The sequence below is a fragment of the Gavialis gangeticus genome, unplaced genomic scaffold, assembly GCF_001723915.1.
Source record: "Gavialis gangeticus isolate Ggan-Ray unplaced genomic scaffold, GavGan_comp1, whole genome shotgun sequence".
In the NCBI taxonomy this organism is placed as follows: domain Eukaryota; kingdom Metazoa; phylum Chordata; order Crocodylia; family Gavialidae; genus Gavialis; species Gavialis gangeticus.
The window spans coordinates 12,022,143-12,048,360 of record NW_017729012.1 but is presented as its reverse complement, the minus strand read 5'-3'; the positions used below and the strand labels follow the sequence as shown (position 1 = coordinate 12,048,360).

General features: G+C 47.3%; 1 protein-coding gene across 2 annotated transcripts in view; it reads right to left on the bottom strand.

The window, feature by feature from the left end:
- MYO1C (myosin IC) overlaps positions 1 to 26,218 on the bottom strand; it is a 112,185-nt gene that overhangs the window by 30,298 nt on the left and 55,669 nt on the right. The window contains exons 1-8 of one of the 2 annotated variants that reach the window (XM_019511305.1): positions 23,975 to 24,156; positions 7,922 to 8,077; positions 7,271 to 7,386; positions 4,825 to 5,023; positions 3,809 to 3,889; positions 2,020 to 2,199; positions 1,556 to 1,654; positions 1,211 to 1,324 (exon numbers count right to left, since the gene is read on the bottom strand). In XM_019511305.1, coding sequence (XP_019366850.1) covers positions 1,211 to 1,324; positions 1,556 to 1,654; positions 2,020 to 2,199; positions 3,809 to 3,889; positions 4,825 to 5,023; positions 7,271 to 7,386; positions 7,922 to 8,077; positions 23,975 to 23,992 — 963 coding nt within the window. In that variant the 5' untranslated portion in view covers positions 23,993 to 24,156. Of the gene's footprint in view, positions 1 to 1,210; positions 1,325 to 1,555; positions 1,655 to 2,019; positions 2,200 to 3,808; positions 3,890 to 4,824; positions 5,024 to 7,270; positions 7,387 to 7,921; positions 8,078 to 23,974; positions 24,157 to 26,218 lie in introns of those variants that run through there. The other variant, XM_019511304.1, reaches the window with a different exon arrangement.

Sequence of the window (26,218 nt, the reverse complement as noted above, 5' to 3'; positions counted from 1 at the left end):
GAAATAATCTATTCAACTACAGATTAAGGAGCAGATAGAACAGTTGCTAATTTAGAAATGTCTGAATACAAGTACTGTTTATATTTGACTATAACCCTCTTCGTTTCTTAGCTGTCATCTTAGGGTTCGTCTACACTGGGATAATTCAGGAAAGTTAATCCAAAGTAATCTTTACAGTGAATTAAACCATCTTAAATACCTGTGTAGACATACTCATTCAGAATTAAAGTGATACTCATTCAGTAACTTTTTCTTTGTAGTCTTAGACACCCATAGTGGAAATCCCATAAATAGGAGTTAATTCACCATTCAAAAAGGGAGCACACAGCTTGGCCAATAATCCAAAGGGACCCATCACTAACCCCTGACAATTGCTAAGGGGACTGGCAGGGAATTAAAACAGTAGTAAATTAAGCCATCCAGGGCACATCTACGTGTGCCATTAATGTGCAGCAATAAACTGTGGAGCAATAAGCATGGAGCTCCTGGGAAGCTCCTGGGCGTGTGGTTTACACAAGTGCCTGGACTGCAACACATTCAGCCAGGCTGCAGCAGCTCTGGCTGCAGGGAGACCAGGGAGTCAGCCTGCTAGCCCAAGGCTGCTGTGGCCAGGCTCAGTGTGCTGCAGAGGGGTGGGCTGGGGCATGAGGGTGCTTCAGTGCGGGGTTAGCCAGCAGGCATCCCTGCAATGAAGCACCCTAGTGACCAAGTCAGCTGAGTCAGCATCTACACGTCCACTGCTGCTCATGAAAAAACTGCACAGCAGGGTAGTACTTGTATTTGCACGTAGACATTGACCATGTGTAGACACCCTCCCACAGTGGTACGTTTTCCCTTAGGTGAGTTAATTTGAGGTTCCTGTACTATTTAGCAAAGACGTTTATCAAGAAGGTAAAATTAGCTGACTAATATATCCAGCAAGCATTTTTTTTTGGCACTGATTGACATTATACAATTAAAGCTACTGCAAAAGTGTTTTATCCCTTATGAACAGCGTATACATTGGCAAGCATTTTTACACTGGCTAAAAGGAGTCGAATATGATCTTCAGGCTCTGGTTTTAATTATTTTAAATAGAAAAAACACATTTTCATTTAATTATGTCCATTTAATAAATGTCAAGCTTTGACAGCTATTGAGTCTTATCCTGGAATAATGTAACAGTGCAAATACAGCACTACAGGGACAATGTCCTAGGGATTGTACTTACTCTGGCCAGATATTTAATCTGATTTTCTGTGGTCACCTGAGCATTGCCTTGCTCATCAGCAGCAAATTGCACATTCCCGAGGTGCAGCACACTAGCTACAATGCTCAGCAAATCCTAGTACAAAACAGCAGAAACATGGTCATGAAACTGTGAATATAAAATGAATTAAAGACTATTGTGTATGTGTTATGGGGGATGTAGAAACAGGGAACTGGGGACCACTAGCTGGCACCCATCAGCTGGAGATATCTGCACAATTAGCGTCAGGGCAGCTGACAGAACAAACCGTGAAGGATAATCTCGGGGACAAGGGGAGAATCAGGTGCACTGCAAGACACCTCTTACCTCCACCTCATTGTCATTAAAGTTGATAATGGACAGGGCCTTTCTCACAACCTTCCAGTCATTTTTATCATTGATAGAACTGACCCTTGCACAGTGACCCTAAAACAAAAGATTTTGAGAAAAGTAAGCTTGGATAGTCCAACATATTGTTCCCATAGGCTAGGGGGTTTCAACCTATTTTAGTAAGTGTAACCCCGGCAGCCGTGTGCAAGCCGTGTACCGCCACTCTGTGCGAGCCCACCCCACCCGCCGTCTGGCCATACCCCCAGTTGACATAGGCCATACAACTCCAACATGTGTTACCTGCCACCTCTCACGCTGGGAAATACATTACCGACTACATTTATCCTACAGGACAGACGGTCAGCAATATTCATCGCTATTAACCTCTCCAATTAGCAAACAGATGCTCCCTTTAGAGAGTATGAAATCAAAGAACTGGCAAAAATGGATCCTGTTCATACCTTCACTAAGTAGGGGTATTGTTGGGGGTTCTTCTCAAGGCCCAGCCTTCGCAAGAGCTCTTCTTCTCCTCCATCTAAAAGCTGGTAGAAAATATGGAAGTTCCTCTCCCCGTGATTCTGATGGACGACCCGAGATTTCTCCAGTAGGTAGTTCAGGATGTGACCTCCAACAGGGGCTCCCTAAACCAAAGCAGATAAACTGGAATAGTTCACAGGTACAAAGGAAAATCCCCTTGATTCTCTGATGGCAGAATATCAAAGACAGAGGGGTTTGAAAGAATAAGTTACAAAGTACAGACGTAATTTCTGTCATTTTATACCGAGCTGTCTCAGAATCCAAAAATACAAGGTGGGCATTTGAACTTCCTTAGAATATATTAAAGCCAAAATGTTAAATGAAACGCAAATGTAATGCTGTGAAATATATATTATTACAGCTTACGTGTGGCATATTGTGGTCCCTTCTATTTACCCCTTCTCAGAAAGAAGACAGCAGAAAAGGTCCGGAGAAGGGCGACAGAACATGGAGGCGTTACTTATCAAGAAACTTTAAAAAAAGAGTTTAGACGTATATCTATCAGATAAATTATTATGCTAGATTCAAGTGTGTGACATTTTGGCAATTTAGGGAACAAACACGAGGTAATGGGATAAAACTGTGTAAAAATAATGATATGCTAAAATTAAGGTTGCCGATGCAAGCTCAGCTCTGCCCTCTTGCGTGTGTCTAGGTGTATGATCAGACAACATCTCCTGCTTAGGACTTCTGTGTCAGTGTATTTAAATATGGGTGTATTTCTAATACTAATAAAGTATTTCTAATACTTATCTAAAGTGCAGATGTTTTCAGTATCAAGATAAGCTGAAGCATTCTTTGAACCCTATTACACCTTTTCTACTGATGTCTAGTGGTAGTGCATTCCACTAGTTACTTATACATAAAGAAGATAAAAGTAAAGTCTTTCCTTTTCTCAGCCCCAGAGAGTATTGTGTCAGTTCGCAAAACAAAACTAGGGGCCTAGAATATTTAAATACCCCAAAAGTCTGATTTTGGATTTAAACTGAGTTGACCTTTGGATTTAAACTGAGTTGACCTCAATACAAGGAGTAATGGGCACAAGCTGATGGAGAGGAGGTATAGATTGGACATCCGCAAAAACTACTTCACGGTTAGGGCGGCTAGGAGCTGGAACCAACTTCCAAGGGAAGTGGTGCTGGCCCCTACCCTGGGGGTCTTTAAGAAGAGGCTGGATGCCTACCTGGCTGGACTCGTTTGAGTCCCGTTTCTCTTTTTGGGGTTTTTTGTTGTTCTCCCGCCCTGGCGGGGGGTCGGGCTAGAAGATCTACTAGGTCCCTTCCGACCCTTAATCTATGAATCTATGACCTGAATTCCTTTTTAAAAGAGGCTGCAGTTCAATGAGTGTATAACCCAGTATACAACCAAAGTCCAAGACCTTCATTTTTTTTGAGTTGTAGGGGGAAAAAAAATTAACATTTCCCTGTAGCATACAAGAAAAAACTGCAATAGCTCTATAACAGAAAGGGCATCACCATTCAAACGAGAGTGATTTGCAAAGCATAACCACAGAGAGGCAATTACAGTGTTTACTATTCTTTGTTCTTACAAGGTTTCATCTACGGTACAGGGGTCCAAGCAAAGGGATGAAAATGGAACCATTTCCTTGGTTTTTTGGGCCGTCGAAAATAGATGCCAATATGAACAGCACGCTCAGGCACAGAACTGAACTACAAACTGGGACTAGTCTCTCCACACAGAAAAGGCTTTTACCCGGTAATCAAACTGCACGTCCATGTATTTCCCAAATCGGCTGGAGTTATCATTGCGAAGAGTTTTTGCATTTCCAAATGCCTGAAATAAGAAGGAACCGAAAAGAAACAAATAAAGATCCTCGAAAAAAGGGAATACCCAAACGTAGCGCTTTGAAATATTTTTCAAAGGTGTCCGTGGCTTCTTTGCCAGGTTCCCTCTTTTCAATGGGAGTCTAAGGAAAAAGCAGGGAGTTCCTCAAACTGATTTTGGGAGCTGCAGCCATACTGTAAGCATCAGGCTGTCACTCTGCTTGGGCCTGTTATTGTGTTTCTCTCCACCAGGAAAGCAGCCTTGTTGAAAAGTTTTGTTCGAAATTTTTCCTCCATACCCCATATGACTTAACACAGGGCTCTCCAACTGGCAGCCCCTTAAGGGTTAGCATGCAGCCCAGGCCATAGGCTCCCACCTCACTGCCATTTCCCCTCCCCATCTGCTCCTGCTGCCGCAGCTGAGAGAGGACTGGAATGTGCAAGCGGCCCCTGGGGCAAAGAAGGGAGCCTGAGCACACTGCAGGTAGGTAGTGCGTGCAGCTGGGAGGGAGGGGGGCAGCTGCTACACATATGGCAGGGGAGAATTGAGCCGCCAGTGCTGGGGCAGCCCATGCAACTGGGAGACAAGGGAGCCAGGCTGCTCATGCTGTGGAAGTGGGGCATCCCTACAGCCCCCTGAATCTGGGACCCATGTGGCATGCTGCTCCTGGCTGCCTGGAAGTTGGGACAGCCCTGATCTAACAGAAGCACATTACCCTGTACACAACGGTCACAGGCCCAGGCTTGACAGTCATCTTCCTCCCATATGTCCAACACCCTCCCACACCACACTGTTTTGAACAGGTGGTAGAAACAGTGACGGGTGAGGCTGCTACAGACTGGACAACAGAGATCAGTGGTGCATAATATGCACCACGGCTGTTTATCCAGGTGTAAATCAGGGGATGCAGCTGCCCAACATCCATACTGTGTGCACTGAATTACCTCTAGGACTGGGTTGGACTGTAGGAGGCGGTCTTTCACCATCTCAACTTGGTCACTGGCTGGACAGGTCACTGCATAGTATTGCAGGATCTTCTTGGTGGCCTCAGTCTTGCCAGCTCCACTCTCCCCAGATATCAGGATACACTGATCCTTCCTCTCCGTGCGAAGGGAACGGTATGAATTGTCAGCAATGGCATAACTAGGAAACAATAATAAGGGGAAATTAAGCCAGCTTCCAAAAACATAAAGGTCAGAGAACCACCAGCTAGACACCTGGATTCTCCATAGAGTCACAAATATAAACGGTAGAACCGCAAGCTCCAGCCAGGGCATTCTTACACTTTGGGCAGGGATAGCTCTTAGAGAATTGAGTCTGTCTGGACTCATAACCCCCAACCCAAGACTTCTGATTTCCTGCAGTTCATAAACTCTCTGAGAGGGCATGGACTCTGACTGTATCTGCCAGGCTGCCAACGATGCACAAATTTAGCTTCTTTATTGTGTTTTTACCTCCACGATCTGCTGATGTGCCAAAGGGCGGTAGTATAGACCTAGCAACCAAAGGCTGTTACACAGAGCTGGCGTTGTATTCAGCTACAAATACCTGGGGGGGGGAGGGAGGTGGGGGGTCACAAGTTAGTTCCTACAAAAGACAACTGGCCTGTCAAGGAGGAAGAGATCACCTTGGCTTGAACTCATGTGGCAGAAGGCTATGATCATTTGCTGGTACTGATCAGGAAGTCACCTGACAAAAAGCCTGAAAGATTATAAAAGGCACTGAGCCATTTTCCCGTTTTGGCCATTTTCACCTGTTTAACCCAAAGGAGAGCTGCCTGAAACAGAAAGCCAATGCAGTATGTGGCAAACTTCTCTGTTTCAGGACAATCTATCCCCCCATCCTTTCAAACCCCAGGCAAAAAATAAACCAGAGTAAAGGGGCTGTGTTCAGGAAGCTTGGTTTCCAATCACCTTCCAATCTTCTGCTTTATTCTTTCAAAGTGAAATCAAGTTGCTTTTAAAAAATCCATGCACTGTTTTTGTGCGTTTGTTTGCACATGCCCTGTAGATCCTGAAGAATTAAGCCATAAATGAAGGCTAACACCTTCTCTGGGATTCTTGGAAAGCACGCACTTAAGCTATGGCACTGGATCTGAAAATCATCACTGGATTCCAAGTACAGGCAATTAGGTCATGGCTTCCAGAGCTCAGGAGAAGGTGTGCAAGACAGAGGGCCTGTACCTCAACACCATGCTACCAAAGGCCCCAAGATATGGGCAGTACCTGGACTGTTCAGACTGGACACTTAACAGGCCTGGGGATTCCTTAGCAGCAACCTGATGATGGAGTGGCCAAGAAGGGGGACTCAGCCAGATATGGCAGAACCCAGAGAACTAGGTTGAGGATTTATCTTTAGATTCAGTGCAAAGAAAGGACAATCTGAAAGCAGCAATTTCTACTGCTACCGAAACCACAGCACGTGACATTTTTTTGCAAGGCAGATCTTATTAAACTGAGCCCTCGCCATCAAAATTTTACTTCTGGACCACTTTCGTATCAAAACCATTGAAAAAAGATAAAAGCAAAATGCAATTTATAAATTTGCCTCTTGGCAGTATCCTCTTCTGTAGGATAATTATCTCCTCAAATACAAGGGAAGACCGACAGCCTTGCATACTTTACATTTTGTAAAATATTCCATTTGTGTAGGGGTGTTTGTTATCCCCGCTATTATTCACCATCCTTCCAAAGCCTATTGCAAGCAGGTCTTCAGGAAGCGTCTTAGAACAGGGCCCTGGGCTGTGAATCACCCTGCTCAGCCAGGTGCTTTTAGACTCATCCTCTTTTTTTTCAGCCCAACAGAAAAAATCAGTTACTTTCAAAAATAGCTTCAAGCTGCTGCTTTTTTTAACCCCCCTCCCTCCGTGAAAACTGGGAACATTCATCAGGCCATGTAAATAAATACATTCCTTGTTCTGAAGGGCTTGTGGTATCTTAGCAACAAGGGAAATACCAGATAAATATTGGTCAAGTAGTAACAGAGAAGGTAGGAAAAAAATCATCACACGCATTCCCTTTCCCCAGTTAGCTGTATACCGAATAAACGGCAGAGCAGCAAAGGGAAACTCAGAACTAGAACATCTAAATACTAAACAACCCTCAGACCCTGAGGTCTGTAGTCCTGCCTGGGCTGGGGCAGCAGCTCAGATTCCTCTCGGATTCATATCATGTGGCCAGGAAGGAGCTAACTCATCCTCCTTGGAAGGAAAAGCGAACAGAAGAGCTTGACACCACACCCCACAGAGGATTCCTTTTATACCCACTTATACCAGGGCTGCGTTTGCAGGATAGTAATGCGAGCCATGTTCCTTGGCTTTCTGAATGCTGGAATTAAAACATGCCAGGCGGGAATGGCGCAAACTGTACCATTTACCCACAGGCCACTTACAGGTGGGGAGACACTTCGTAGAAGCTGACGCCACGGTATCGTTCCATGTGTTGTTTACTATAGATTTCCAACTCCTTGTATGGGTTTACTGACACTAGGACTGAGCCAATGTATGTCTGAAAAAGAGCATGAGGATGAGAGATTACACAAAAGCTAGCTTCTGCTTCTACAAAAGCCTGACAAATGATTTCAGAATCCCAGGCAAGGTTTCAGACTCCACCTGCAGCAAAAGCACCTGGAATGCTGCTAGCCGTAGAAAACGGTGCATACCTTGGGGAGCTAAAGAAACACTCACAGGTAGCGAATGTGAGAATTCAGGATGCGTCACGCAAGAGTAAAACTACATTAGTGCTTCTCGCTATCCCTGCATTGCAGTTTGAGCACTAGGTTATTTTTAACCCTTCATACCATTATTTGTGATTCAGCTTAAGCCTTGGTTTGTTGAAAACCAAAAAAGAATACATTTTCAGTAGTGCTGAGTAATCATACCTCCAACTGAAGTCAGCTGGAGCTGCACGTGTTAAGTACGTCTGAGAACTGGGCTCTACACTCGATACACAATGGCAGGTGAACGGGAGCGGATAGATGCTACCATGTTCAAAACCCGTGGCAGCAACACAAATCACTGCATCTGTCCTTTATTGTACTCACATAGATCAGATTCTCCTTGAATCGTTTACGCAGGTTTTCAATAAAAGCTGCTTCACTGGTGAAGTTCTCAAGCAGGACAAAATCCTGAACCCCAACACGGTCACGGGCCGTCAAAGCACTCTCCATCGTCATCCGGATACCGTTACTCCCTGCTCCCTGCAAGCAAAACCAAGAAGTAAAGCAACAGGCTGAGCCTTCCCTGATATGCAGCCCACCGTACCCACAAAAATCAAAGAGAACAGACTACACAAAGGAACTCTTAGTACAGCAAACTCCCATCATTTTACACTTGCAGTGGACAGCTGGACAGAAGATGGGTAAGCTCTGGGAGAAAGTTCCTGTACTGTTAAAACTCCAATCAGTAACAGAACAGGCTCAAGTAAACTTCCTAAGGGCCATGTCTACACGAGGCGCTGATGTGTCGTGTGGCAGCAACCGTGATGTGACACTGCTGCACAGCAGTCTTGAGCTACTGCACAGTCAGTGTCATGAAAAAGCCATTTAGCGCCACTACTGCAAAGTAACTCTGGTTTAGTAATGACTGCACCATCAGTGTCTCGGGTAGACATGGTGAAGCAGAGCAAAACCGACTCCACATTTCCCCAAGGACTGTTTGGTAAGAGTGATTCTGAAAAGCAGTAGAGGTAATTTCTTTCCTTGAAATGCCCTGAGGTCTGACCCCTTGAGTTAAGCAGACTTCTGGGTCCCAAACTTCGATTATTTGTCTCCTAGGTCTGTGTCCTCACATTACAGAACCCATTAAGCCACACACACATTCAGCACAATATCCACTGAGAAAACTCTGAAGTTTAGGACCCAGGAGAAGGGACTAGTAGTGATTCCCAACCTCCTGTGTACATTCACTTCTCTCTTGCAGCAATTTTAATACTCCCCACACGCTGGGGAAGTCAACCTTTTTCAGCAAGTCAGAAGATAAGTTTCCCTCTGACAGTGATGCAGAGAGATAAATAACCCTGCCCTCTGCGGATCAGATCTTTCCTGTGCAGTCCAGTCAGTCTCATCAGAAGTTAACTGGGACACAGCAGTTTATCTGTATCAGACAGTTCTTTCTATACTTCCTTCTCTGTTCATCACTGGATGAGAAATTACTATCTGCAATACTACGATGAATTTGCCGATTATCCTAACAGCTTCTCTTCAGGACTTAGAGAGACAATCAACTCAAATGCCCTGCTGCACTTCTGATACATCCCATGAACTTACTTCCATTTTATATAGGGCACATGGTGAGAGAGGATACTCCAATTTGTGCCCTTCTGGAATATGCCATTGGATAGATCTGAACTTCAGTTTCTGGCTCACCAAGAGATCCTACTGATGCCACAAACGATTTAGAGAGATGAAGTTCAGCTGAGATTTTCTTCTGGGAAAGAAATCCAGGACTGAGCCCAGCGTAAGAGCCATGCCACTGCTCACCTCTCAAGGAGAATTTACAAGATTTGGATGTCAGGCTCCACATAGCTGAGACACCTGACTTGACCTAGAGTGCCCCCCCGCCTCTACAGTGTTACTGCAACAGACTAATCAGAGGAGGACAAAGTCGTCATGAAAGCCAGGCATTGCTTCTGATTTCTGCCTGCAGCCCAAATCAAGTGATTATTCCTCTATAAACACAGACTGCAAGGGAAAGGGATTTCTTCTGTACCTTTCCACACTCCTAAGCACAACCTAGAACTCTGCTGGCTACTTCCCTCTCCTCGGCAGCATTCCCCCCTGTGCTGGGGCAGATGCTCCCAGCAGGAGCTGGAGTCTCTTTATGCTGCCTCAGTATCTTGCTGTGGAAAAGCCCACCATGCAGGACCCCGCCCTGACTGCAGTTTGAGGAGCACAAGTCTCACTGATGTAGCAGGACCCCCTTCAGAGAACCCCACCCTCACCAGTAAGAAGACTTCTCGTCCGTCAGGATTTCCTGAGAGGTGACATTAAACCAGACTTTCACACGGTTTCTGCTGCGAGACTCTAACCACATTCTTTTTATATACCATTCAGTAAGAGCAGGGAGGGCAAAGCTTTGTTTGCGCAGGCAGCACTAAGTATTCTGAAAGTTAATGCACAGAGCAGCTTCATGTTTCCTCCAAATAACCACATCAAAAAGTGCCACAGAGCTCTTTAAAATGGCTAGGCTAAACAGACAGGCAAGTTGCACTTTTAGGTAAGATATTTAGTATGACATATGTTCTAGCTGGCATGAGACACAAGGAAGAAAGCTGTTGCACTCACAGTAGGCACTGTTTGCAGAGCAGGCAAAGGCTAGAAAAAAAGAAGAAACATGGCAGAGACAAGTTCCCTATGTCTCTTGACCCATCAAGTCATCACAGAAGAGAAGCAAACACGTAGGGTATAAGAGTGGGTGCACAAGTGTGAGAGGGGTAACTTCTCCTCTCCTGCGCACCCCGGGGGCACAGCACAATTTCACCCCGAACAAATGTGAGAAACCAAGAAGTCAACAATGCAGAAAGTGATTCAAAGCTGAGGAACGGCAGCGGATGACAACCGCCGGTCTGTACCCTGCCGAAAACTAGAGCCTAGTCCCAGGGCATGCCATTGCGGCAACCTGGCCCGCCTGGAACACTGTCACCTACACTTAGAACGGGGTTTTTTTACTAACGGAAATATGAACATGAAAAACGCAGCTGGTGATGTACTCCCCAAGTCATTTAGTAACAGACTTTGTATTCATAAGGCAGCTATCCTGAACATGTGGCTGAAGCTGGCGGAAAAATGAAAAGCCAGTCCGCCCGAACAGGGGATGGGTTGAGGCTTTTGGGACTTGGGCTCATCATTTCAGACTGTGCGATAAGAATGTCAGACTGCTGATTTTACTAAACTGATCAATAGTGGATGTAAAAAAAATTTTAAATTTAAATTATTAGCATTATGGTAGTACCTGGTGCTACCAGCTCATAACTGTCAAAGTTTGCATATTTGCTGAATTTCTTAAAGCACCAGCTTTTGGGGGGTCCTCTAACTACAGAAGCCTCCCAATATTCATTCAAAAACTATAGCCCTGGCTGCCTGACTCAAACATAACCTGAAGTGTTTTAAAAACAAATGCCAACAAAAAGCTTGCTAGATTTTAATTTTTAGAACCTTACAATTTTAAAGCTAAATCTCTTACAATTTAAAGCTGATTACCGCAGTTTTGCCCTCCAGTTCTGAATCCTTCAGTTTAGGAACGCGTCTCACCTAGAAAGCCCAGCCAAGATCAGAGTTGTGTTGCACTGGGTACTACCCATACCCAGTGAAGAATACATGCACCATAGCCCAGACATCCTGCTGTCTAACAAAGTGAGCACCGCTAAGATGGTACCTGTTAAAGGAAATGATTTTATGTCCCAAGAACATCCCTTCTTGTTGAAAGCCCGGTTCCCACTTGACAATGCTGGTGAGCTGAGCTGACAACATGGACATTTCCACGGAGAGCTCGTCGGGGCAATGATGACATCATCCCACCCATGTACAGACAACACTTAGCAGACTGGAATACAACAATGCGGTACAATAAATATGTACAATAGGGAACAGTTCATAAAAGACCAGTGGGGAACCAAATATACGGAACCCATCAGCTTTTTCCATCTCTAACACTCATTCACCAATGCTTTTGATATTTTTTTCCATTTCATTAAATACACTCCATGGAGCCTCTTTCATATCCAGCCACAAGAACATGATCCCACAAATAGCCAAAGGCTCCCAGCATAGCTCTAGACCACTTCACTCACGTAATATGCCAAGATTTTTCCAAAACTAAAGGACTATGCTGGCACAGGAACAAATTAATACAAACTGACCATAAATAAATATAGGCAGGAAACTGGAAGAGAATGTTTAACCTTTTCAATAAGATCAGCAGTGGGGAAAAAACAACAAAACCCACCACACAAAGCCACAAATGCACATTTTCAAATGGGGCTTGACACATTTGTGAACGGAATTACTGTCTGTGGAAGGACCCAGGCAGGGCTTTCTTTTCTTACGTCCTATGTACCTATAGCTCTCCAAATGCCCACACCTGCATACTTAATCCAAATTTACATCATGCTGAAGGGCAAGGATTCCTTAGGGTAATATCTTTTACTGGACCAACTCTGTAGTTGGGATCGAATTAAATAACATGCAAGACATTCAAAAGCTTGTCTAGCTCTATCCCAACTACACAGCTGGTCCAAGAAAAGACATCATCCTAAAAAATGCTTGCCTCTTGCCTAATTTCTGGGCCATCCCAGCTACGACAGACCATACGCTACCAGAATTCTGGAGACTTTCACAGAAAAAAAAGGAAAAGAAAAGAAGAAATACTTAACAAATTCAACCGTTTTCATCAGCCACCCCCTAAAGCTCAGGACGCATCAGTGCAAACCGAGCAGATCCAATATGAAAGAAAGAGGAATCAGTCCTTCGTAAGAAAGAATCCTTTTCTTCAGATATGTCTTCTGAGGCTGGCACTTCCAGATAAGTACCTTCTACCTTCCTCAGTGTATGTCTTACTCTTTCATTTCCTAGGGTTCTGGCTCATCAGGAACAAAGTGGCTATGTTTATTTTCAGACTTTTTTTGTCTTAACTGAGTTTAGGTTTTAAACAATAAATCAGGTGCAGTCACATGGCTTCAATTTGCAGCTGAGCACTAAATAAGTGGGCCCACAGACCTGGTCTAGCTTCCTAAATATATTTGCCAGCCCACGTGACACAGTCTAAGCTTAAATTTAGAGCTCTGTGCCTTCCAAGATGTTAAGACAGATTCTAAGCATAACTCAGTGCAAACTGAGTGGGCCAGAAATCTGGAACAATGGCTGAGCAGCTTGTACTTCTCTGTGCCGTTCTTTGTTGTACGGGGCGGTTCATTTCCAAATGTAACACTACAGCTTTAACTATTCTGCTATGCATCATTTCAGCAGATGGGATGAAAAAGTACTGCATCTGGATGAAAACTGGATACTGCTACAGAAAAGGTTGCAGAGGGCAAAAAATGGGGAGAGAGAAAAGGAGAATACAGAATGAAAAGAATTAAATATCAGAAATTACAGGGATCCTAAAGGGGAATGAGTTTTCCCACTGAATGATAACAAATTTGACAATATGTTGCTAAATAAAAGATAACTAGAATGTTAGCTACTCTAGTCCAACAGAAAAGGACACAAGATCCAAGAGCTGGAAGCTGAAACTAGCAAATGGACCTTAATATCTGTGATGCTGTGACATAAGGGTCATATTTTCTCCTTTTGATTTGGAGCAAAATTTCACTGACATCAGTGGCACTTCCACTTTGAACAGAGGACATTATATTCCCTAGTTTTTGGATCACACTCAAAACCAGAAGGCGATGGTTTCTCTTACCTACTGACAAATCTAAAAGGTATTCAAGACAGAGAATGACTCAATATGATGCTACCTACGGGGGCAGGGGGGTCTGTTCCCTGGCTTCCTGTCTCCACCCAAAACTTGTTTTTCCTTTGGTTCATAACAAGTTACAAGGGATAAACAACTGGAATCCTACGAGAAATGGCATGTCAAATTCACCACCAGGCTGAGAGAGGGAGAGAAACTCTCTCTCTCTCTCTCCCTCTATGTGGACTGTAGATTCAAATCTCTTGGTGCAGTCTCTGTCCCATATCCGCTTCACAACAGCATCTTTGAAAAACTGTGCAAGCATAGTTTCATAGTTTCTAGGGTCGGAAGGGACCTGAGCAGATCATCTAGTCTGACCCCCTGCCATGGCAGGAAGAGCACTGGGGTCAAATGACCCCAGTAAGGTGGTCATCCAGCCTCCTCTTAAAAACCCCCAGGGTGGGAGCCTGCACCACCTCACCTGGAAGCTGGTTCCAGACTCTAGCCGCCCTGACCGTGAAGCAGCGCCTCCTGATGTCTAACTTAAACCTTCCCTCCGCTAGCTTGTGACCGTTGTTCCTGGTCACTCCTTGCAGCGCTCGGGGGAACAGGGACTCCCCCAGCGCCTGCTGATCCCCCCTAACCAGTTTATAACAGGCCACAAAATCCCCCCTCAGCCTTCTCTTTCGAAGGCTGAACAGGTTCAGCTCCCGCAACCTTTCCTCATAGGGCCTACCCTGCTGTCCCTTGATCATATGAGTGGCCTCCTCTGGACCCTCTCCATGCTGCCCACATCCCTCTTAAAGTGCGGCGCCCAGAACTGGACGCAGTACTCCAGCTGCGGCCTGACCAGTGCCGCATAGAGGGGGAGGATCACCTCCCTGGACCTGCTCGAGATGCATCTGTGGATGCACGACAAGGTGCAGTTGGCCTTCCTAGCCGCCTCCCCACATTGCCGACTCGTGTTCATCTTGGAGTCAATAATGACTCCCAGATCCTTTTCCACCTCCGTGCTGACAAGAGGGGAGTTCCCCAGCCTGTATGTATGGTGCCGATTGTTCCTCCCCAGGTGCATCACCTTACACTTGTCTGTGTTAAACCCCATCCTATTCTCCTCCGCCCATCCTTGTAACCTATCTAGGTCCAACTGTAGCCTGTTGCTCCCCTCTATTGTGCCCACATCCCCCCACATCTTAGTGTCATCAGCAAACTTGAACAGGGTGCTTTGCACCCCCTCATCCAAATCACTGATGAAGATGTTGAACAGGGCGGGCCCAAGGACCGAGCCCTGTGGGACCCCACTTCCCACGTCCTTCCAGGTCGAGAAGGACCCATCCACTACCACCCTCTGGGTGCGACTCTCTAACCAGTTGGCGACCCATTGGACTGTATGGGTGTCTACGCCACAGTCCCCCAGCTTCCTAATGAGAATGGGGTGAGAGACAGTATCAAAAGCCTTCCTGAAGTCTAGGAAAACTATATCCACTGCCACCCCTGCATCCAATGATTTAGTGACCTGGTCGTAAAAGGCCACCAGGTTGGTCTGACAGGACCTGCCGCTGATGAACCCGTGCTGGTTGCCCCTGAGCATGCCGTTCCCTGCTGGCCCCTCCTGGATGCATGCCAGAATAATTTTCTCAAACAGCTTGCCCAGGATCAAGGTAAGGCTGACTGGATCGAGGTAAGGCAGAAACACTGCCGAGGCTAGCTCTGCGGCAGTGTAGTCACAGGAGTACTGGGATCGCTTATGAGACAAAGGAAGCATTCTGGAATTGGTCAAGAAATGCTTTGCAGACATTGCAGGCACTTGCCACAACCAGGGGAAACCAAAATTTCTAAAATATCTAGAAAGCTCCACTTTGGTCCAAAAACAATATCCAAGATGAAGTAACACCTGTTTCTGCAACACTGTAAGGCTAGGTACTGTGTTACAAGTGTGGGTGGAACAAAGCTAAAGATGTGATGCATTGCTGGCATGGGAGGGACTGAGGGTGGGCCTCATGCCCAGTGAGAACTAACGAGGAGGGGAGGGTCCCGAATTCCCAGCAATCTATCTGATCACCCTGTCTGTACAGTTAGTAAGAGTCTAGACAGCCTGAGCCTCCTCTCTCAGACTGCTCTCCTGAGCACCTAACCTGAGGGCCGCACCCAGAGAGCAGTGGTGGATGGGTCCTATTTGACCTGGAAGGATGCGGGCGGTGGGGTCCCCCAGGGCTCGGTCCTTGGGCCCGCACTGTTCAACATCTTCATCAGTGACTTGGACGAGGGGGTAAAAAGCACCTTGTTCAAATTCACAGACGACACTAAGATGTGGGGGGATGTGGGCACGCTAGAAGGGAGGAATAGACTGCAATCAGACCTAGGCAGGCTACAGGGGCGAGCGGATGAGAACAGGATGGGATTCAACACCAACAAGTGCAAGGTGCTGCACCTGGGGAGGAACAACCGGCACCATACCTACAGGCTGGGGAACTCCCTTCTCATCAGTGCAGAGGCAGAAAAGGATCTTGGAGTCATCATTGATGCCCAAATGAACATGGGCTGGTAGTGTAGGGACGCGGTCAGGAAGGCCAACCGCACCTTGTCGTGCATCCACAGATGCATCTCAGGTAGGTCCAAGGAGATGATCCTCCCCCTCTATGCAGCACTGGTCAGGCCGCAGCTGGAGTACTGCATCCAGTTCTGGGCGCCGCACTTCAAGAGGGATGTGGACAGCATGGAGAGGGTCCAGAAGAGGCCCCTCGCATGGTCAGGGGTCAGCAGAGCAGGCCCTATGAGGAGAGGTTACAGGACCTGAACCTGTTCAGCCTCCACAAGAGAAGGCTGAGGGGGGATCTAGTGGCCTGTTACAAACTAGTCAGAGGGGACCAGCAGGCACTGGGGGAGTCCCTGTTCCCCCAAGCACCGCCAGGAGTGACCAGGAATAACGGTCACAAGCTGGCAGAGGGGAGATTTAGGCTAGACATCAGGAGGCGCGACTTCACTGTCAGGGCATCTAGGAGCTGAAACCAACTTCCAAGAGAAGTGGTGCTGGCTCCTACCCTGAGGGTCTTTAAGAGGAGGCTAGACGAACACCTTGCTGGGGTCGTTTGACCTCAGTACTCTTTCCTGCCATGGCAGGGGGTCGGATTTGATGATCTGCTCAGGTCCGTTCCAACCCGACCAACTATGAAACTATGAAACATTGCATTGCAGTCCCTGGCCTTCCGCTCAGGGAGCAGCACAACTAACACAGCTGCAGGCTGGATTTTCCTGAACTTGCAACTGGGTACAGTCTCAGGGGAGTCATTCCTAGTCTATTTTAACCCTGTGTGCTTCTAATTGCTTCTCCAGAAGAGTCAACACAACCGTGGCGCAGAGCCAGGCAGGCAAAAGCAGTTAGTTTTGAATGATGAGCCTGCCTGGGCCAGTGCAATTCAAGCGGCACCTCTTCCACAGGTCTTTTCTTCTCTGTAATTATGCCTTGAGTGGGACTTTCAGCGATGTAAACGGGTACAGCACCATGCAGCAACACTGACTTAGGCAAGCTGAGAGCCTCACCTGTGCTTTCACTCATAGGGCCAGCTTGAAGGATCAGAGTTGGTCTCCACAGGATTTAGTTTCCTTGAATACAATGGCACTTGAATGCACAGTGCTGCCTCTTGAGGGCTGATAAAAACCACTGTTTTAGATGACTCATTACATAGTGTTGTGGGATGGAAACATATTTTACTTTTAGCTTAAGTGATGAAATAGGAAAAAGATGCCCCATGACCTGGGGCTTCTGACTCCCAAAGCATGTCACCAAAGCAACCACAGTGCTTTCTATCCCCCGTCCAACAAACTCCCAAATGCTTCTTCAGTGACTTTTTTTTTAAAGTCACTTTGAGAGTTTCTATAAGATTTCCCACTGTGACTGAAGAGGATGAGGTCAGATTTCTTGCAGCAAGCAAAGGGGAAAATACAGTTTCGATGTGGTCTGGGAACCTCCAGTTACTGCCCTGCCCGAGTGCTGGGCAGGACTGCGTACTGCAGTCTGGCCACAAGAGTCTCCGTTTGTATCAGGATTTCCAAACCACAGCATTTTGGAGCCTCCAGGAAAAGGTGACTGGACAACCAATCTCAAAGAAGCAAAGAAAGACTAGCAAAGGATTAAAAAGTTTCTACTCGTTTAAGAGCAAGTGACAACTAAACTCAAAACAACCATGAGCCCAGTGCCTCTGGCAACCCTCTCTTCATAGTTTCATAGTTTCAAGGGTTGGAAGGGACCTGAGCAGATCATCTAGTCCGACCCCCTGCCATGGCAGGAAAGAGTACTGGGGTCAAACGACCCCAGCAAGGTGTTCATCTAACCTCCTCTTAAAAACCCGCAGGGTAGGAGCCTGCACCACTTCCCTTGGAAGTTGGTTCCAGACCCTAGCCGCCCTGACCGTGAAATAGCGCCTCCTGATGTCTAACCTAAACCTACCCTCTGCCAGCTTGTGACCGTTATTCCTGGTCACTCCTGGCGGTGCTCGGGGGAACAGTGACTCCCCCAATGCCTGCTGATCCCCCCTGACTAGTTTATAACAGGCCACAAGATCCCCCCTCAGCCTTCTCTTTTGGAGGCTGAACAGGTTCAGGTCCCGTAGCCTCTCCTCATAGGGCCTGCCCTGCTGTCCCCTGATCATGCGAGTGGCCCTCCTCTGGACCCTCTCCATGCTGTCCACATCCCTCTTGAAGTGCGGCGCCCAGAACTGGACGCAGTACTCCAACTGCGGCCTGACCAGTGCCGCATAAAGGGGGAGGATCACCTCTCTGGACCTGCTCGAGATGCATCTGTGGATGCATGACAAGGTGCGGTTGGCCTTCCTAACTGCCTCCCCACACTGCCGACCCATGTTCATCTTGGAGTCAATGATGACTCCAAGATCCTTTTCCGCCTCCGTGCTGACAAGAGGGGAGTTCCCCAACCTGTAGGTATGGTGCTGGTTCTTCCTCCCCAGGTGCATCACCTTGCACTTGTCTGTGTTGAATCCCATCCTATTCTCATCCACCCACCCTTGTAACCTGTCTAGGTCTGATTGTAGCCTGTTGCTTCCTTCTAGTGTGCCCACGTCCCCCCACATCTTAGTGTCATCAGCAAATTTGAACAGGGTGCTTTTCACCCCCTCGTCCAAATCACTGATGAAGATGTTGAACAGCGCGGGCCCGAGGACCGAGCCCTGCGGAACCCCACTGCCCACGTCCTTCCAAGTTGAGAAGGACCCATCCACTACCACCCTCTGGGTGCGGCCCTCCAGCCAGTTGGTGACCCATTTGACTGTGTGGGTGTCTACACCACAGCCCCCCAGTTTCTTAATGAGAACGGGGTGAGAGACAGTGTCAAAAGCCTTCCGGAAGTCCAGGAAGACTATGTCCACTGCTACCCCTGCATCTAATGATCTGGTGATCTGATCGTAAAAGGCCACCAGGTTGGTCTGACAGGACCTGCCACTGATGAACCCGTGTTGGTTGCCCCTAAGCATGCAGTCCCCTGCTGGCCCCTCCTGGATGTGTGCCAGAATAATTTTCTCAAACAGCTTGCCTAGGATCGAGGTAAGACTAACTGGCCTATAGTTTCCCGGGTCCTCCTTCCTCCCTTTTTTGAAGATGGGAACCACGTTGGCCCTCTTCCAGTCCTCCGGTACCTCTCCAGAGCACCACGAGTGCTCGTAAAGCCGTGCCAGGGGACCTGCAATGACCTCGGCCAGTTCCTTTAGAACTCTAGGGTGGAGATCATCCGGACCAGCTGACTTGAATACATCCAGCCCCTCCAGAAGCTCCCTAACTAAATCCTCGCTAACCCTTGGCCCAGGTGTGCCTCCCCCAGGGCCCGAGGGGGGCCCAGCAGGGAGGTGGCTGTTCTGGTCCCTACTTAGGAAGACGGAGGCAAAGAAATCGTTAAACGTGTTAGCTTTGTCGTCTGGTGTGACGACCAAATTTCCCAACGCGTCCTGCAAGGGCCCCACATTACCCGGGCCCTTCTTCTTACCCCTATGTATTTAAAAAAGGACTTCTTATTGTCCTTAATCTGGGAAGCTAGCCCCAGTTCCATCTCTGCCTTGGCCTTCCTAACTACCCCCCTACATCCCCGAGCAACTGCAGAATAGCCCTCCCTGGTGATGACTCCTTCTTTCCATTGGGTGTAAGCCTCCTTTTTCTTCATGAGGCCTGTGTGGATTCTGAGAGTCCCTTGAAGAACCCAAACAGCGAGTGGGGCTATATAGCGGAGGAAGGCTTTAAGGTCACCTACAGGATTTAGAAACACAAGTCCTGTTCAAACCCAATGGGATTACAACTCAACAAATCCATGTTCACATTTGAACATCTGCCATAATGCACTGCTCTACTTGCTAGATAATATCTATTCACCAGAAAGCAGAAAGCTATTAGAAGGCTGCCACTCCACTGGAAGTCAGGCACATTCATCCTAATACCAATATTAAATAGGCTCAACCAGCAATTCCAGAACCAGCTCCTGAAGAAGGAGAAAAGGCGGGGAGAGAAAGGTCCAAACATGGACGTGAAGGGAAACCCAGGTTGATTCCTTACAGCTGGCAAGAAGCCAGACAGAATGAACAGTTATTGATGCTACAAACAGTTACGTTGGAGGTGACAATGAAGCCGTCACCAACTAGTGTCACATTTTTCAATAGATATTGTCATACGAACACCTGGAAAGACTTTTCCCTGATCTCCACTGCACTCTGTAGCCGAGGAAAGAGACACTTGCAGGCCCCAGCTGGGAAGCAGCAGGAGAACAAGTCACTTGATTTAGCATGAGCCTCAGCACTTTAGCACACGCGAGGTTCTGGGATTGTACAGTGTGCAGATCAGTGAGTTTCTATAGATGAAGAGGACAGTGAGAAGACAACTAAACAAAGCAGCCATTAAAATCAGGGATGAGTAACCAAGTCAGGCAGGCAGTCTTCCATCCACACGCTAGGCCCTTCCTGGACAGTGATGATCAAAGTACGCAGCCCTGCTATACGCCACAGGAAGTTACACAGTATAGGGACAAGAACCATCATGTTACTTAGCATATGGCAAGGTAGAGTCACGCCTTTACAGGGCAACTAAAGAAGACGTACAGAGAGAGCACGAGCTTTTGTGAACTTAGGTCCACTTCATCAGATGCTTAACATATGACCAGTAGCTATGGCAGAAGAGAACGCTCACTGAAGACATGACAGTGTCTTTTGTAATGACAGCCCACTTTTAAGAGATGCTGCATTGGCTCAAAGCTAATTTTTACGATGATTCTCATTCCGCATATGCATCTTTTTAAAAAATGTTTAAAAAGAAGAAAAATTGACAATTGTAGCCTCAAAAGAAAGGACATCTAGTACAGGGGCAGCCAGACTTGACAAGGCAAGAGCCAAAGGGATGCTTTTGAGATGCACAGGCTGGGTCAACGATTTGCACAGTGCCCCAGCTCAGATAATACATTTGCTGTTAAATGGCTTTCTTCAGGAGCTGCATTTGAACTACTCAAGGGACACGTGAGGCTTGCGAGTTGCGGGTTGACACCACTGATTTCGTGCAAGACTATGTCTAACGGTCTTTAGTCACTTGAGACAGACAACAACAAAAGATCAGAATTTTGACAAACACGCAGCAGGGATCATCGGTCCTGGAATTCAGGGTTGGCACTACCTTAGAGGAAAAAATGGGACCGTGGCAGCCTTGCTCAATGGCTGCTCCCAGCAGACTTGCTCTCTCCTTCCTAGCAATGTCTACCAACGGAATCGGAGGAGAATGCCTGGAGTCTGGGACAGGATGTTACTGGAAGCACAGGGCCCTCCACACTGCCACATGCTCAGAATCTGGATTTCTCTTCCTGATGTTGCCCTCCAGATCACCAAGTGGGGAGGGAATTCACTTCCAAGACACATGACTCTGGGAAACGGTTGAGGCAGAGGAATGCCACTCCCTTAGCCAACTCCTTTAAAAACAAACAAAGGACATTCCATATTTAAACCATTAAATAACGAGCACTTTAGAAATACAAGTGACAGGCTGAAGGGAAAAAAAGACTTATTTTGCCTTAGCAAAGTTTTCTGTAACCTCCCCACCAGCAGCTTTTCTTTTTCAAGCTGGAGACGTGGAAACTGTCTTTGCCACTTCAGCTTCATATTCCTTTAACTGCCTTCAGTGCAAAGTGGAAAAGGAATCATGCTGGTTGTGTTGCAGATGTAAATGAAGGGGATGCAGCAGGGAGCAGATAAGACTGCAAGCACAAAGAAAGGAATTTAGTATTTCTGGTAAATAAAGTCGCAGTTATTGCGACCCATTATTACCATTTATACAGTGTCAAATGCTTGGAACTTTGATGTTTGAAGACTGCAAGACTTCTACCTCACCAAGTTCACAATCTAAACGAGATAACGAATACTGACACACCAGAAGCAAAGGGAAGGCAATACTGCTTATATAAAAAGAAAAAAGCAGAGGCTATATTTGTTTCAATGCTTTGTAACCATGTTGTTGATTTTGTTTTCTTTGTTTTAAAGCAAGCAGGAACTAGACAAGTCTGGCATAGAGCTCAGCAATGGAAAGAACAAGAAGTTTTAAGAAGGGAGTCAGAAGACAGCGAGTGAGTCCGCAAGCTAAATATAAAACAGCAGTGAAAAAAATGAAGCAAGCAGAAAGATCAGTGAGGCTGCAAGAGCAACATCCTGGATGTTTGCATTTAGGGAGTGGGCATTTTTTTGCTTAGTAGGTAGCACAGCTGTCCTAGCTTCTTGTTGTTGTTGTTGTTGTTGTTTTTAATATATGCTGCTGGTTTTGGCATCCATGATGGCATTACATGTGAACTTAGGTCATGAGCCTTGGGACCCGTGACAAGTTTATAGATGGTTACACAAGATTTTCTGTGGACTTCAAAGTCAGGCAGAGAGGGAACAGTATATGAAAGCGAGACAGGCAGGCCATGCACCAGTCACCCACTTGGATCACTGTGGCCAATAGCCCCCCTCCAAGCCGGCCTCAAATCACCACTAGATGCTACAGCCCCAGCTCTGCTGTCCCCTCCAAAGTGAGTGCTGCTGTATTTCTCTCTCAACACCACTGCCTCTTCCCTCATTGCTACCATCTGCTCGTGCCACTGGGGCCCCACATCTAACCAGCACCTTCTCTTAGCTGGACACCACCTAGTCCCCACGTCCCTCAGAACAATCTGTCATGATGGTCTTCAGAAAACAATCTAGTCCAGGCAGAGCCAGCATTGCAGCATCCCTCTTTTTCTTAGAGGGAGCATCAGACAACAGCCCGACAAGCACTAAACCAGACAGGATCAGCTGCTCGTTTCCTGCTATGAGCTGCACTCTGAGAACACAGCCCTCTGCATCCACCGGGGAGGACGCCTTTACTAAGCCTCGTGGGCTCTGAGGAGACGATACGCCTTCCCGAGAGCGCCCCGTGGTCTCAGAGGCCTTGTCTACAGATGGGAGGAAAGAGGGACATCAGCACTCTGCTACAGTAAGCAGGGCACTTGTGTTGGTGCTGCCAATAACGTACGCTCTAGAGGTGATAAGACTCAGGCAGAATTATCATATGTCAAAGCCCACACAGTTAATGTTAGCTGATGTTCATAGATTTCATAGACTTTGGGGCTGGAAGGGACCTCAAAGATCATCAAGTCCAGCCCCCCTGCCCCAGGGGCAGGAAGTCAGCTAGGGTCAAAGGACCCCAGCAAGTTGGTAGCACGCCAGCGATCTCCCACTAATGAGAACACCCTGCGTCTAAAATAATACAGAGGGGCATTCTGGAGAAGACCCAAGCACCCCTACTCCAGTCTTCTGTTTCAAGCAGATCTAGCAAAGGACAGTGCAAGAGACTTCCGCTGTAGCAGGTATGAGATAACCTGCCTCCAAAGTAGGCCTCCTCTGAATCCCTGACAGTTTGCAACCTTACGCCTCTGGGTTTCAACGAGAGCTTGGTAACCAACCTTAAGTACAAGCTTTGGACATTCTTGCACATACACGTGCCCATTTAACATCTATGAATCTCCTGGTTGGAGTTTGATGCGTTTCAGCCTCAGTGGAGTTCTACTGTCTAATTATGCACTAGGCAAACATGCATTTCCTTGCCTCGGTTTGCCAACCTTGAAATTAACTGCATATCCTCTTGTTCTTGGGCTAGGAGATGGGGAGGACAGGAATCCCCACCATGCTTTCTCTAGCCTACTGTACGCGCTGTTATGTTCCCTCCTATTTGTCTCCCTGCTAGGTAACCATTCCAGGCTTTTCAGACTTGTCGAGTGTGGTATTTTTCCTAGATCATTCTTGTTACCCTTCTCTGGAACGTCCACAATACCGATGCAGACTTCCTGGCTACAAGTTGTCCTACCGTAGACACACCCTTCGGGAGCAGGGTGGAAACAGCCCACAGAAATGCGTTTTCTGTCCTTGACGTGGTGGCTGGCAGAGAGATAAGGCCCAAGTCACGGAGAGACACACAGAAAGCACTCCCCTGAACACAGAAGACACATGTGCCTCTTTCCACCCCCGCAGTGCTCCACTTCCCCCTGCTCCGGTACAGACCAACCCTAGTCTCTTGCAACCCTCTGTGCAACGCGTCCTCACCACCCCTTCAAACAACCCCACCCCAAACCTCAGGCAGGAGTTCTCTATAAGACATTCTGCCTGAAACACCCTCAGGCTGAATGGACTGCAGAAGAACAAAAGAGTTAAAAATCTTACCACGGCCCTGAACTTCATTTCTGCCCTTTTCCTGCTCCCACAGCACTTTGAGAGACCCAGTTCTGCTGCTTCTTAAAGCAAAGTCTGAGGACAAATTCTCTCTTCTGTCAGCTGCTTTTTTTAAGACATTTTTGGCACAGTCAGGACTCACGCCCTCCCGCCTACTCAGCTCCTACTGGAGCCTTCTCGAGAGGGTGTTTTACAAATGAGGAGAGCGAGAGGAATTCTCCTCCCCTTCTAAATAGCAAAATGAGAGAGACAGACGCACAGACCGAGTGCTGAAACCCAAGATAAACGCAGCCAGCTGTCTGAGTGGGGAGCCCAAGCTGTCTAATGACAGGCAGAAATGGAAAGAAGAGGAATCAAAGAAGCAGGAAACCCTGGGCCACAGCCTGCAACTCAAAACCACAGGAAAGGAGGAAAAAGCCAGGAAGAACAAAAGGAAGAAGGGAAGGAGAGAAGACAGACAGGCTCTACTGTGACAAATGTTGCCTTCAGAAAGGCAGCTACAAACTGGAGCAAGAGCAAGCGGGCTACACTGAAGCAAACTCCAACTCCCTCTGACCTGCATGGCCACCGCAGGGGCTCCCCCATGTGAAGCTGCAGCTTCCATCGTGGTCCCAGCAGATCAAAGGGATGGCTGAAAGAGACAGCCGGCTTGCCTGTCTTTGCAGGGGTTTTGCACAGCTCCCTAGCCATGTGTCGTGCCAGAATTGTATGGACGCATCTTGCCCTGGGGCTCCCCAAAGCCAGGAATGCACCAGTGCAGATGGGACACCTGACACTTGCTCCAGATACTGTAGGACTGCTGCCAACAGGGGCTTCCAGGTAACTTCCAGGCATTTCACTGTGGGAGGGAGTGAGCCCCCACTCTGCCTTCCTCCCCCCAAGCGCTGTGCCGGAGGCCAAGCAGACTCCTGAAGGGAATCAACTCCACCTGGGCCATTAGATTGAGAGCAAGGCAGATTAAGGCTACGGGATCACCCAAAGTGCCAGGCACTGTTCATACTTGGATCATTAAAAAAAACATATTAGAGATGAGATGGAACAAATGCATTGTGTTCTCTTGCAATTGGAAACAGTCATGAGACAATGTGCGTCTGCCCCATCTATCAGGACTTACCAAGCAGCTTTTTGAAAGCAGTGCCTGTTTGGACGGTGGCACAAACCCAAACCAGAATTTTCAATGTTTCTGTACAACTGATAGATATTTGGAAAACTCACACAAAGTGGATATTTGCTTCTAGTTGTTTGAGCATTGTTCAACAACAGCCAGCCAGGAAGAGCAAGTATAACATGTCTAAAAACTCCTCTGCTTTGCATTTTGTCACACTTTTGCATAAAGTTAACCCAGAAGAGACCTTTGTAGCCAACAAAGGGGTCATATGGTAAAAGGGGTCATCTGAGAAGGACCACCATGGATAATAAGCCTACATTAAATAAACAGCTTCAAGACAAAGTATAACCAGTCACTCCAAGAAAACTGAGGTCACAATAATTTAGAAATGCACGCCCACGGAAGTCATGAGCATTAGACAGCAACCCACTTTCTCTGCCTTATGAAATAGGTACTGTCACTGTATAAAAGGGAGCAAGGCCATGAGAAAAGATTAAAACCAAGTCCTGCAGCCTTATTTGGGAAAGGTCTCCAGTTTTAAAAGCAACCTTCCAGGACAGGAGCTGAAGAAAAAAGAAGAGGCACCTGTAAGAGCAGAGCAGCAATATATGGGATGTTGCTATAATAGTTTTATTGTTCTATAATTCTCATAATCTTTTCTCGGCATGTACGTAGCACCAAATCAGCGAGCTAGACCACAATCAGAGAAATGTTTTACTTTCTCTGATATTCAGAAGAAGAAAAAGAAAAGAAAACTGTGATCAAATGTCTGATCTTGTGGTTATGACCTAAATAGGCTGAGGCTGGGACCAGGCCAGTGGGCGTGGCTGGGAGTGTGGCGTGGGCTGCCCTGGGTGGGAGCGAGCAGGGCTCAGCCCCATGCAGAGCGCGGGGGTGGGGGGCAGCCACACAGCCTGGGCGAGCTCTGCTGCACGTGCTCCCCGCCTCCCCCTCCTCCCTCACCTGGCTGGCTCCTGGGACACACCCCCCCACCTCCCCTGGAGGGTAGGGGTGTACAAGCAGCTCGTCCTGGACCCCGGCCTTGAGCTGTTACTGCCCTCCAACCCAGCCCCATGATTCTAGCCTCAGCCACCTGTCCCACTCCTAAACACTGCTCCCCACTGGCA